At 40.3% G+C, this 13,784-nt stretch overlaps 1 protein-coding gene across 4 annotated transcripts in view; it reads left to right on the top strand.

The window, feature by feature from the left end:
• MKL2 (MKL1/myocardin like 2) overlaps window positions 1-13,784 on the top strand; it is a 207,436-nt gene that overhangs the window by 167,593 nt on the left and 26,059 nt on the right. For all 4 annotated transcript variants that reach the window (XM_008055394.2, XM_008055391.2, XM_008055392.2 and 1 more), the window contains 2 exons: window positions 3,249-3,386; window positions 9,175-9,422. In XM_008055394.2, the coding sequence (XP_008053585.1) occupies window positions 3,249-3,386; window positions 9,175-9,422 (386 nt within the window). The remainder of the gene's footprint in view (window positions 1-3,248; window positions 3,387-9,174; window positions 9,423-13,784) is intronic.

The following is a 13,784-nucleotide window of genomic DNA, read 5'->3' as shown; positions in this document are numbered from 1 at the left end:
CTCAGGCAATCCACTCACCTCAGCCTCCCAAAGCACGGGATTACAGACTGAGCCACCGAGCCCAGCTTGATTTTTTTTTTTTTTTTTAAAGCATAAATATCCATCACTAAACAGCCCTTTTCTGACATTTTATTTTATGGGTTTACGATGAAAATTAAAGACCTGGTGTTCATGAGACCCATAACCTGTAATGGGAACAATGATCAGACCCAATAAGACAATCCTTTTATTTCCTTGAGGTAACAAATGATTCTGAATTATTTTGAAATTAGGTTTTTATAGACCATAAAGTTAATTTGGGTCTCAGTGACAATTTACATAATAAATCTTTAAGATTTTTAAATATTGCTCAATTTATTGTGGAACAAAATAAGTTTAAGTATCATTTATGTACTGGACACTCTTTTAATCCTTTTTGGAATACTGTTACTTCAGAATTACTAATATTTAGATTATTGTGGTAACTTTAGCAACTAGGTGTCTAACACCTACATATGGTCTAAGTAGGTTTTTTTGGGAAGTTTGTTTTTTGATTCTAAGCACATTTAAAAGACTAGCAAAATATACAGAGGAGTTTAGATACTTCTCCCTTTTTAACCAGAATCTAATCTCAAATTAGGTAGCATTAACAATTGCTACATTTCAGTTGGGTTATTCTTGCATTATGCTGGAGCCTGGAGCCTGTGGTTTTCTAGGTAGCAAAGTCACACTGAAATACAGAAAAAGCTAATAAGATGGGAATATCTGTAATCAAGGCTAAAATTAATTAGGTACAACCCAGAAATCTAGGCAAACATTTTCATAAATTTTACAGTTGATACTATGTCCATGCTTCTGGGTTATTTTTCAGGTTATTAACGCTTACTGCTCTTAATGTAATCATTACTATCATCAGTCAGTGAGGGCTCAAGTGGTAAAATAGCTTGCCAGGTTAATAGAATTTATCTGCAAGGGAATATATATTATAGTATATATATAGTTCAAATATAGTGTGTGTGTGTGTGTGTGTGTGTGTGTGTGTGTGTGTGTGTGTATACAGTTCAAATGCAAACATTTGATTCTGCTCCATATACCTGTCATATAATAGCCAAGCACTATTTTTCCCCCTCTGTGAGAATTGACCAAGTATCCCCATTTCCAAAACTATGTAAGGTGAAAGGAAAGCAAATAACATAAAGTCATATCCAGGGAAGAAGTGATCAGCTAGCAATGTCTTTCACTTCGTGCATGAGGCTTGGTTGGTCAGAGATTCATTGAAGAGCCTAACATCTCAGGGCTCTTTGGGGACAGAAGTCAACCTAGACCACAGATGTCAAGTCTCTTTGATGAGGCCTTTCCCTTCACTTCCTTTTAAAAATGAAATTGAGTACAGCCATCTTTCAAAGTATGGTCTTTTATATTGTCAGCACTTACAGTTACTAATAATTACTTAAAAGCTGAAATCAATGGCAAAAACCCCAGGGAGAGAGCTGTCATGGGCATGGACGATTAATTGTACTTGCACACCCAGTGTCAACTGGGCTTGAGAATGTGGCGTTGGCATGAGTTAAGCCAGAAGGAATGCCTGTTCATCAATTAAACAAATATTTATTGAGTAACTAGTATGTGCCAGGCTTCATATTTCTTGCCACTGATAGTCTTCTGAGCTTTCAGGTCATTTATTTTAAAGAGGAAAAATGCAGTTTGCTGTTTTAAAACCCAAATACTTCAACAAGAGAACTGACTTTGTTGGCATAATGAATTTGAGGGTTGTTCAGGAAGTGATAAAGGAAAACATTTTTCCTTAACACACTCACAACCAGCAAATTTTTCACTTTCCTAATACTGAGATGGGGTGGAAAAAAAATCTGAAGCTGGTTGTTGTTAAGCACAAGTAAAATAGTCTTTCCTAAATTGTTTCCTTTTTCACAATGCAGTGAAAAGATGCAGACACATCCAGTATATGCCTCAAACACCACTCTGACTGGCATTCTGTACTTTGTATTTTTTATTCAGATTATAAACCCAAAAGACAATCTTCCATGCTGAGGTAAAATCATGTCAGCGACAACCAGGAACAGAATTTGGAATGATGTAAATTCACGTCAGTGGTCGCGAATGAGTTAAGATAAGGCTAGTAATAAATACAAGGAGTAATCAATACACAACGTTTGTCGTTTATTATAATGGTAATATCTCTTTTCAGTAAGATCTATTTAGAGTAGATTGCTAGTGAGAATTGATAAAACCTAGCAAAGTCTTCTGTAACTTCCTTTGTTGATGATCTTTGACTCCAAATTGAGATTGAGAGATTGTTGATTTGGTCCTGGGTAGCAAAGCAGCTTCCTGTTTTAAGTGAGGTAGCACTTTCAATGAAACTAGTCAGTCTTATCAGAATATATTCTTCAGATCTTCTCCTGTGGCAGGAAATTGAGGGGGATATGGTAAATGAGAGTGCTAGTTGGGTTCAGAGATAGGAACATCACTTATAAAGCTCATTTGAGAACATGTGTTGGAGCTGGCATCCAGTAGAGTTGCTGCCTCCCCGTGGGCCCGGGCTCTGTAAGAAAGTCTATCACGTAGGAATTAGTCAGGGTTAGCATCACCTATAAGGGAACCTTGTGAGTACCATGTATTGTTTTGACCATCTTTACAAGAGTTTTGTAAAACAGGAAGCTTTTTTCCTGCCAAAAAGGGTGGTTCTGACTATACTTCTGAGAAACACTACAGTTTACTCAGTTTAACCTTATTTAGCTTTAACTGTTCATTGCTGTTGGGCAAAGACTAAATAATTGGCTCCACTGAGGTAAGCATTATATTCTATCATCTGGGTCTCAGACATAATAGTATATTTTTCTTTGCTTCTTTTCTAGTGGACTTTTTTTTTTTTTGAGTTGGAGTCTCACTCCATCGCCCAGACTGGAGTGCAGTGGCCGTTCCCAGCCACCGCAGCCTCGACCCGCTGGGCTCTGGTGATCCTTCCACCTCAGCCTTCCGAGTAGCCGGGATTACAGGCACGTGCTACCACGCCTAGCTGATTTTTGATTTATTGTAGAGATGAGGTCTCGCTGCCCAGGCGGGTCTTGAACCCGCGGGCTCAGGCAATCCACTCACCTCAGCCTCCCAAAGGCGCGGGATTACAGGCTGAGCCACCGAGCCCGGCACTAGTGGACTTTTTATAAAATTAAGTCATTCCTTGTCATTCCAGTTTTTCTGTTTTTATGGTCATTAATTTCACAGATGTGTTTCTTTTCTGCTTTTTCCACCAGTTTGCTTCAGTGTCCCCAGCAGTTCCTGAATTTTTGAAAAGTCCTCTGACTGCAGATCAGCCTCCCCCAAGGCCCACAGTTCCTGTCCTCCCCACAAACACTGTGTCCTCGGCAAAGCCTGGCCCCGCGCTGGTGAAGGTGGGTACTCTGGAAGTGCACTGGTTGAATGGCTTCCCTGTGACTGTTGATAGCCCTATGAACAGAAGCCAAAGGCATGTATCTGAGTGGCCTTGAAAACCAAACCATGGGAGGACTTGCTAGTCCACAGCCTTCATGTTTGAAACTGCCACCTTCAACAAATTGTTCTATTGTCACAGAGAAATAGCATGAAATGTGGTCCAAATATCAACAGTTCCCAACTCTGCTGCCACCTAGGCCACTTAGATGAAATAGGTGAAAAACAAGAGTAAGGCAGAGTTGCTTCAACACAGCACTTGAGGTTCGGGAACCTCACAGATGATGTCTTTGATGGTCACATAGTTTTGTATTCTATACACAAGATCAAACTCAGTGGTATTCCAGATATATTACCTGACAGGTTAAAAGTTTAAAGAAGCAAACGTGTTTTCTGACTTAGCAGATTTGGCCAGATGCATCTTGGTTTGTTCTTCAGATAAACTTCAGATTTGTAGCACTGTACCTGCACTTTACTTGGTTGAAATAGTTGAGTTAGAATTAATCCCAAAGAAGATTAAAATGTACAATATGCAGTACATTTTTAAAGTTCTTAATATTGTGTTTAGAACGTCTAAACAAAATCGGTGGGAAAGGTAAGCTAAGGAATAGTTTAATAATTTCAGAGGTGACTTTTGCCAAAGCTAACAGAATATACTACAAAAGGACATCACAGTTAGCTAGCTTCTCATTACCTTTCAGATAAGAAGACTAGGACTCTTAAGAAGTGAAAAACCAGGAAGGGCCATAATCTCCCAAATTCCAGTCTAGTCTTCAGATTAGCATCATGTGTAGTCTACACTTCCATCTATCCATGGGAACTGTCCTTGTCCTTGATCTTCCTGGAGAGAAACTCTTGTCATTGTGGCTGAGTGTTTGTGGCTTCAGGACGAACATCAATGCTTTTCACCATCTTCCACTGCTTAGAGTTGGAGCCAGAAATTCTAGAGAGTGGCAGGTAGCAACTGTACCAATAAAATCAGCTCTTACTTCCTCTTCCAACACCCCCAAGCATGCACCACTGATGCACAGATGGTCTGAATGCCAACCTGTCTTTCCCTGCTGATCCTGCAAAGTGGTTCTCTGCCCTTCCATTCTCTGAATTTCTGCTCTTCATTGGTATTCTTTTTTTAAGGAAGACTTTGATTCTAGGGGAAGAAACATTGTTTAAGAACATGAAATTCAGGAGTTGGTCAGAGAATCCCAGGACTATGCCAAGAGAGGAAAAGACAAGAACATACTGTATTAGGATATAGACCACAGTTCTTTTGTTTTTATTTCTATGAGGAAAGCTATTTCCCATTCTCACTTACTGAGAGAATAGGCATGCGCTAATTGATAGGTAATAACAGAGTTAGTCTCCAGAATACTGGTCATTATGTTTATGTCGCCCTCCCTCCTCCATCAGGTGCCTTCTTGATGGTGGCTGGATCCATTGTTTTATCATTCCATAATAATTATGCTAGAATGTTATTTTGAGTATAAATTATCCCAGACCCTGTGCATTCTTAGATCATTTTGAAAAAACTAAAAATAAAATGCGTTGCTAACAACAAAATAATTAGATGACACTGAATTGATTAATATCGTGAGATTATAGGAGTACGTTTAAGCAAGCAAGAGTGTTTTCTTAACATGGAGATGTACTTCAGTACCTGATATTTAAAGTGATTGATTTCTAATCAGCATACATATTCTGCATTCATTTGTTAATAGATACTTATTAAGCACTTTCTATGTACCAGGCACTATTCTGGGTACTAGGAATAAATAAAGCAATGAAGAAAACATCACACATCCCTACCCATAGGGTAAGCAGACAACCAAATACAGAGTGTGCTGAGTGGTGACTACTGTGAGGTAGGGGTTACTGGCAAGACAGGGGGAGTTGATTCTGTTTTAAATAGAGTAGTCTGGTAAAATAAGCAGATGACATTTAGTGTGAACCATGAGGATATCTTCCACATAAAGGAAGAAAATTTGAAGTCTCTGAACAAGAAAGTCAGTGTGACTTGGACAGAGATAGCTAAAGGGTAAAAAGTAGACCATGCAACCTGGGTGTGACCAGAGATGAGAGCCAGTAGAGTCTTGTCAGAAGTTAGGTTTTGTATTGCCACTAAGAGAAGCAGCTTCTAGAAGGTTTTGGGCTGATGTGTTAGAAACAGTAGGGGCACAAAGGTAGAAGGAGAGGCCAGTTGAAGGTGTAGTCCACGGCAGGAAACAGTGGCAGCAGTCAAGGTAGCAGAAGTGATTGGATTCTGGCTGTATTTTGAAGGCTAAACTGGCAGGATTTGCTGACAGATAGGATATGCGGTGTGGAGAAAAGGAGAAATTGAAAACCAGTTTATTGTTTTGTGTTTAACCAACTAGAAATTTGGAGTTGCCATGTCCTGTAATGCTTAGTGGACACCTCGTGGAGATGTCCCAGAGGCACCTGGAGAGAGATCTAGACTGGAAAGAGAAACCTGGAAGTCCTCAGTGTATAAGTGGCATTTAAAGCCATGGAACCCAGTAAAATTACCGAGGGTTTAAGTGTAAAGAAGTAGTGCAAGAACTAAGTCCTTGAAAACCTCCAACATTTTAGGGAGACAGGAAGAACCAGCAAAGAAGACTCAGCAAAACAGCCAGTGAGAGTGTGGTAGTCCGGAAGCCAAAGGCAACATTTCAAGGAGGAGGGCGAGATCAACTGTATCAAATGAACTGGACTTGGGTTTAGCTATGTTGAAGCACAGTGACCTTGACAAGAACAGTTTCTGAAAACTTGGTTGGTGTGGGTACAAAAGAAATTGAAGGGGAAGCCTGAGATAGTGTTACTAGAAAGGTGTTTGTTTTAGTGTCTGCTAGAAAAAGAGCATGCAGAAATGGGTCTAGCCTGATTGGAATTGGAGTCAAAGAAGGTTGTTTGCAAGCTAATGGGAATGATCCAGGAGAGGGGCAAGGACTGCTGGAACCAATAACTGTGCATGTACAAGGGAACACAGAAGCTAGTTCAGGAGGGAAGGGGCTGGCCTGAGACAGTTGGGCCACAGCCAGAGGAGGGAAAGCTGCATGGAGTCCAGGTTCAGGCAAGCACTCACAGTGTGTGGAAGCCCTGTGCTGACCACTTTTATGCTCTCAGGGTTTAGGCAATGAGGTCATCAGTTGACAGTAAGGATGAAGAGTATTAAAGATTTGAGGCCAGGTGCAGTGGCTTGCACCTGTAAGCCCAGTACCTTGGGGAGGCTAAAGCAGGAAGGTTGCTTGAGCCCAGGAGTTTGAGACCAACCTGGGCAACATAGCAAGATGAGACCTTGTCTCTACAAAAGAAATAAAAAATGAGCTGGGTATGGTGGCATATGCCTATACTCCTAGCTACTCAGGGGCTGAGGCAAGAGGATTCCTTGAACCCAGGAGGTTGAGGCTGCTGTGAAGTGTGACTGTGCCACTGTACTTCAGCTTGGGCAATAGCATGAGACCCCGACTCAAAAAAAAAAAATTTGAGGAGAGAAGAAAAGATATTAGACAGTATTCTAGAAGAGCGTGAAAATTAGTGAACTAGAAAAATGTAACAAAATAGCCAGGTAGCACTGAAGAACCCTTGAAGTTAGTGGTTGTGAATTTAAAGTGAGACCTGTCAGCATGGTTTTTGTTTTCCTGCTAGTGACTTTCAGTTATATGAGTGCAGGCATATAGTTGACCAATGGTTCTCAACAGAGATTAAATTCGCTCCCAGCTTCAGGGACATTTAGCAATGTCTGGAGACATTTCTATATGTCATAGTGCAGGGGTTAGAGAGGTTGAGGGTTGCTATGGACATCTAGTAGGTAGAGGCCAGAGGTGCCACTGAACATCTTATAACTCACAGGATAGCCCCCATGACAAGGAATTATCTAGTTCATAATGTCAGTAGAGTCACTGTCAGAAACTTGAGGAAGACAATTAATTGGATCAGAGTTTCTCATAAAGGTGGTCCATGCAAGTGAGTGGACCATGGGTCATAGCTAGTTAAGAAGGGAAGTGAGGAACAGTGTAAAGGAAGTAACAGAAAGGGCCTGTAGGTGTCAGTGGCATCAAGTAGTTGTTGTAGTTGGCATGATGGATGGAGTGAATTGACAAAGCAGATGGTGGTTGTCAGAGATTAGGATGCTGGAAGTGAGAAGGTACGGTTTCTGATAATGATAAGATCTAGTTTACAACTACACAGTGAATGGCTGAGCGATGAGATGTTTAGAAGAACTGAAGTCAAGGAACTGAAACACTTGAATATTAGGAGGATTGTAAATGTGAATATCAAAATCACCGTGAACAATGAATCAGTGTTGGAGAAAGCTAAGAGGGGCGAGTGTGTTTCATGGGAGTCAGTAAGGGACTGAAAGAAGGCCAGGTCCTGGAAGTCAAGTCTGAAGACACGAGATTCACAAGAATAATCAGTTCCAATACACGTTTACTTTTTACAAATCCCCACTTAAAAATTTCAAAAATAGACTGCTAGTTAATTGGATTACAATATACCCAGTGGTATGCTGGTAAATGTTTAATAATCACCTGGGGTCAGAGTGAGATATCTGCACTGTGGCCAGTTTCAAGCTATTGACATGATACCATTGAGTGGAGAGGTGGGAGAAGATGCACATGCTTGGCTCTCATGAGTCAGCAAGAGCTGGCCCAACACCCCACTGGCGGTATCCAGAGATTGTTTCATAATGCAGTCATGAAAGTCTTGCTGCAGAATCTTTCTTTTATGAAGAATTCATGATATGTCAAGCAAAGAGAGAGAAAGGCACATTTCTAATTGGTATCATCCCAATTATATTAAATATTAACATATGCAAAGGAAGGATGTCAAAAAGAATGTTAATAGTGACTGTTTCTAGTCTGTAGAACATGGTACTTTTGTTTTCTTTTTTACAAATTTTCTAATTCTTTGGATATGTATATATATAACATGATCATATCAATAGCTACATTTAATTTTGTACTTCTTAAAGTCTTTATTAAATTGTGTATGTTACCTAAAGAAGTTTAGGAATAATTTCCTATGTTTTGTTTTTTGTTTGTTTGGATTTTTTTCAGATGAAATTATTTTATAATCTGAATACTGAAAAGTAGAAAGTGATCTGATAACTTATAGACTGGTAAGAGAAAAGAACTCAGGAAATAGTCTTCTGATTCTCAATCATAACATGAGCGCATATGGTCTCACTCCCTATTTCAAAATAAAAATGTAATCTTTTGAAAAAATTTTAATTCACACTCATATAATTCAGTATTTTAATTTTTATGTTATTTTCCTTACTGATAGTTTTATATTCTGCTTTATTCTCATTGAAATCATTTTTCTGTTTTTACATATTCTCCACAGATTTTTAAAAATATTATATAGTTATAGTGAAATATACTTAATCTTTTCCCCATAGTATTTTTAGCGCGCAGCCTGTTTTCCACTGAGATAATGTATATACATGCTTAGCAGTGTGTCTATACAGGACACCCAAGGTAAATGTGTATTGTGTTTGAATAGACATTGCTGGACTGAGCATCTTGCCTATACCCTAAGGGAGCAATGCAGCAGGAGAAAATGTCTTGGTCAGAGTAAATATGCAAATGTTTTCATAGCTTCTGAAATGTATTTAGCATATTGCTTTCCAAAGAGGTTGTACCCGTTCCTCAGGTGCATTGATTTTTACTTTCAGATCATTTAGGTATACAGCAGAATAGATTTCATGTGGTGACAGCTCCTTAACTGTTCTTATTTTCTTTTTCTCAAAACTAGCAAAGCCATCCTAAGAATCCCAGCGACAAACACCGTAGCAAAAAGTGCAAAGATCCCAAACCACGGGTGAAGAAGTTAAAGTACCACCAATACATTCCACCAGATCAGAAAGGTGAGAAGAACGAGCCACAGATGGACTCCAACTACGCCCGCCTGCTCCAGCAGCAGCAGCTCTTCCTGCAGCTGCAGATCCTGAGCCAGCAGAAGCAGCACTACAACTACCAGACCATCCTGCCCGCGCCATTCAAGTACGGGGCTGGGTCAATGCTGTCCTCGGCAAATGGGCTTTTTGGTGGTTTTTAATGAGGATCTATAAGTTACTAAAGGTCAGACGTTGTAATTTATTTGTGCTCAGTGATTATTTTCATTTTGTTATCAAAGCTTATTGTTCAGTGTCTGAAGTCTACAGTTGAGAATGGCCAACAGTCCGGTCCTGTTTCTACCCTCCAAAATAGGTTCTGAACTTTTACAAGTTAGAAATGCCTTTTCACAGTTATTTATCCAGGGAAGATTTACCTATTCTATGCTCATAACAGTACTGGATGCTGTGAATAAAGCTTAAGAAGTTAAGACTTGACTTAAAAGAAATTAAAAAGAAGAGACAGGTGGGCATAAAAGCTGGAGTGGTCAAGGAAAGCTTGGTGAAAAAGACAGGATATTTATATGTGGAAGGCTCAGAACTGGCCCTTCCAAGTACAGGGAATGAAATGCACTGGAAGAGGAAGGAATAAGCAGTGCCTCTTCATTGGTTGGTGAGAAAAATCACCTGAACAAAGAATGTGATTAATTTTTAAGAAAAGTGAAAGACAAAACTTTGAACCACCGTCTGGGGCAACTTGAAACTGAGCGGAAAACGTTACTCAACATGGCAGACAGACAACAGAGTGTTTTAGAGGGAATGATGATGCAGTAAGGCTGACATGCAAGAAAGAATAGCTGGACGCTGGTTCTGAAGGGGAGTGGGAGATAGGTGTGAGACCATGAAAGGGCACTGATAGTGGAAGGGGTATTTCCAAAGACATTGAAGGTCTTGGTGACCAGCCTCTGTAGAGAAGGAAGATGTTTCCAAAGTTTGAACCCAATCGTGATGGAAAAAAAGGAATGAGTTCTGACGGTTTCTGAGGTTGAATTTATAGCAAGGCAGCCAAAACTAATTTTAATTATGTAAGAAAGGAAATTTCTAGATATACATCTCCAATATAATTTTTCTGAGAAATGTAGATAAAAATGCAAAGATCCTGTCTTCATTTTCCTCATTCTTCAGAAGAAAATAATATCTGCATTTAACTCTAGAAAAAAATGCGAAAGCTCATTACAAGGAAAAATTATTCTCTGTAATCAAGTCATTACATTTGTGATCACGATAGATAGAAACGTCACTTCTGTTGTCTACATGTAGACTGAGCATTCCTCCATTGGTAGCCCCTATTTCCTAGAAGTAGAAAAGGATGATAACCCACTGAGGCTGCAAGGGGTGGCTCTCACCTATAATCCCAGTACTTTCGGAGGCCAAAACAGGAGGAATACCTGAAGCCAGGAATTCAAGACCAGCCTGGGCAACATATTCTGCATTCATTTGCCAGACGTGGTGACCTGTGCCTGTATTCCCAGCTACCTGGGAGGCTGAGGCAGGAGGATTGCTCGACCCCAGGAGTTCAAGGCTGCAGTGAGCTATGATTGCACCACCGCACTCCAGCCTAGGTGACAGAGCCAGACCCTGTCTCAAAAAAAAAAGAAAAAAAGATCCATTGCAAAGCTCATCTGTTAAATATCTTCTCACATGCAAATGACTATCAATTCTTTTTTTCTCTTAAGATGTAAATATCTTGAGGAGGATTAAACCTGTTAATAATTCAGACCTTATGGTGAAGTGCATAAATTTGAAACATCAGGGCATGGAGATGAAGAGAGAAAGAATTTTGTGTCATCCTATTTTTTGTTGTTGTTGTTGTTGTTTTGTTGAGTTGGAGTCTCAACTCTTTCACCCAGACTGGAGTGCAGTGGCTGCTCCCAGCCACTACAGCCTCGACCTGCTGGGCTCCGGTGATCGATCCTTCCACCTCAGTCTTTCAAGAAGCTGGAACTACAGGCGTGCGCTACCATACCCCGCTAATTTTTTTGATTTATTGTAGAGATGAGGTCTCGCCAAGTTGCCCAGGCGGGTCTCGAACCCGCGGGCTCAGACAATCCACTCACCTCAGCCTTCCAAAGCACAGGATTACAGGCTGAGCCACCGAGCCCAGCCATACTGTTATTTTAAAAGCAAGCAGGCTTGAGTGAGTTGTTGACATTGGAAAGAAACCAGGGAAGGCCAAGGAGGATTGGAAGAAAATCAGAGACAAATTGCCGCTCCTATACAACTTTGTCTAGGCCCAAGGGAGGCCTCCTCTGCTGCCACTCTCCTTTGGCATTGGGCACCAATAAGAATCATACTGGTAATGAAGACTCGCAGTTATCCATTGCTTACAGTGCACCAAGCGCTGTGCTTATCACTTTACGTCATCCTCATCCTCACTGTAAGACTAGGAAGAAATGCTATTATTGACCCCATTGCCAGATGAGGAAACTGTTAAACTGAAGATCTCATGAAAGGATTTTTGTGGTGTGTATTACAGTCTTCTCTGTAATGGAAGAATTTGGCTGTGTGGGCTGGCTTTGTAGATGGGAAGAATACATCTGAGGTGTGAGATGGTTGCATTCTAACAATTTTTGGTCTTTCCATTAAGATTTCAGTTCCCCTTTCCTCCTCAAACATTCAACATGACTAAAATAACCAGACCCACCCAAGGAAAATATCATACAAAAAGGATTCAGGAACTAGGAGGAGGAAAGAACACTAACTTTTGTGTATTACTTTACCACACAAAGACTAAACACAAGTCTTGTTTAATTTCTAGATCCTAAAGATGGAGTCCTTGTTTTCTAACACATTGTTATCTTTACCAAAATTCCATTACAAGAAACTGAATTTGGAAGTCCTGTGGTGCCCATAGTAATGAAAATTTGCCTGTAGCCCTTTGGTACCATAGAAGGAACAGGAGTCTAGCTGGGCATGGTGGCTTACATAGCACTTTGGGAGGCCAAGGTGGGAGGATCACTTGCGGCCAGGAGTTCAAGACCAGCCTGAGCAACATAGAGAGATCCTGTCTCTACAAAAATAATTTTTTAAAAAACATTAGGTGTGGTGGTACATGCCTGTTTTCCCAGCTACTCAGGAGGCTAAGGCAAGAGGAGCCCTTGAACCCCTAGGCATTAAGGTTACAGTGAGCCATGATTGTGCCAGTGTACTCTAACCTGGGAACCAGAGCAAGACCCTGTCTCTTAAAAAAAAAAAAAGGAGCAAGACTGGGCTTTAGTCAAACCCAGCTTGTCTGCACACTCACCGGAAGGTGGTGGGGGGTTGTTGAATGCCACTTCATCTGTCTGAACTTCAGGTCTCTCACCTCCATGGTGATCACATTTGTCAGCTACCTCTCTCCTTTTTTTCCTCTGTTAATTTGGGAGAAAAACAGATTAGCATGTTTCTGTTATTTTTTAAAGATTAAATTAAACACCAAACTGTTCATCATAATAAACAAAGAATTATGAAATCTCAACCAAAAAGACAGGTGAATAATAGAATAATTACTTTAAATCATGCATTCTCGGGGGGTGATACTATTCATATGGGAACAAAAGGTAGTTCAGAGATAGATATTACTCTTCTATAATAAAGCAGAGACACCAGGCATGGGGGCTAACACCTGTAATTCAGCACTTTGGGAGGCCGGGGCGGAAGGACTGCTTGAGTACAAGAGTTTGAGACCAGCCTAGGGAACATAAGGAGTTCTCGTCACTACAAAAAAATCAATAAATAAATAACTGGGTTTGGAAGTGCATGCCTGTAGTCCCAGCTACTCAGATGGCTGAAGCAAGAGGATCTAAGGACCTAAGCCAGGGGGTCAAGGCTGTGGTGAGCTGTGGTTGTGCCATTGCACCCTTACTCTAAACAAATAAATAAACAAGTCTAAAAGGCTTCATGGGGGAATAATAATGAATGAAATTAAGTTGAGAAACATTGATTTAAAGAAAATTTTGTCTTAACTCTAACAGATTTTAAAGTTCAATTTTTAGAAAGGAGAGTGATACATAAACCATGTATCATTTCATCCAAACTCCAAGAAACTTTATCTCCAAGACTTCAAGTATTTAACTTCAACAAAATTCAGGCAGGTTTAAAAAGGCTCCAAAACGAAGGCCAAGAGTTAGCTATTGACAGAGCCAGCATTGGCCTCAACCACAGGCTTCCTGAAACTCCCTGAGAAAGCTCTTCTAACTATGGCTCTCACCCCATAAGTATCGTCACCTCAAGGCTTGATTTCAGAATGTGGAATTCCAAGTCTCTTTGGTTTCAGCACAAAGGCTTTTTATGTGACAGTAAAGCCTGGAGCTGCGATGGAATTGGATATACAGTATCAACCATCATGTGTGCTTCTTTAGAAGGTATCAACCATCCAGAAGACGAAGCACCACCATTACCAAGCGTAGCCATGGAAAGGGTTTAGGGAACTTACTACAAAGTACCTAACTTTAGTAGAATTTGACAACTGATGGACCAACATCTTTTTTTT

The sequence above is a fragment of the Carlito syrichta genome, unplaced genomic scaffold (genome assembly GCF_000164805.1).
Source record: "Carlito syrichta isolate Samal-C Ts95f unplaced genomic scaffold, Tarsius_syrichta-2.0.1 Scaffold301845, whole genome shotgun sequence".
NCBI lineage: Eukaryota > Metazoa > Chordata > Mammalia > Primates > Tarsiidae > Carlito > Carlito syrichta.
The sequence above is the reverse complement of the archived record's forward strand: the minus strand, read 5'-3'. Positions and strand labels throughout refer to the sequence as shown.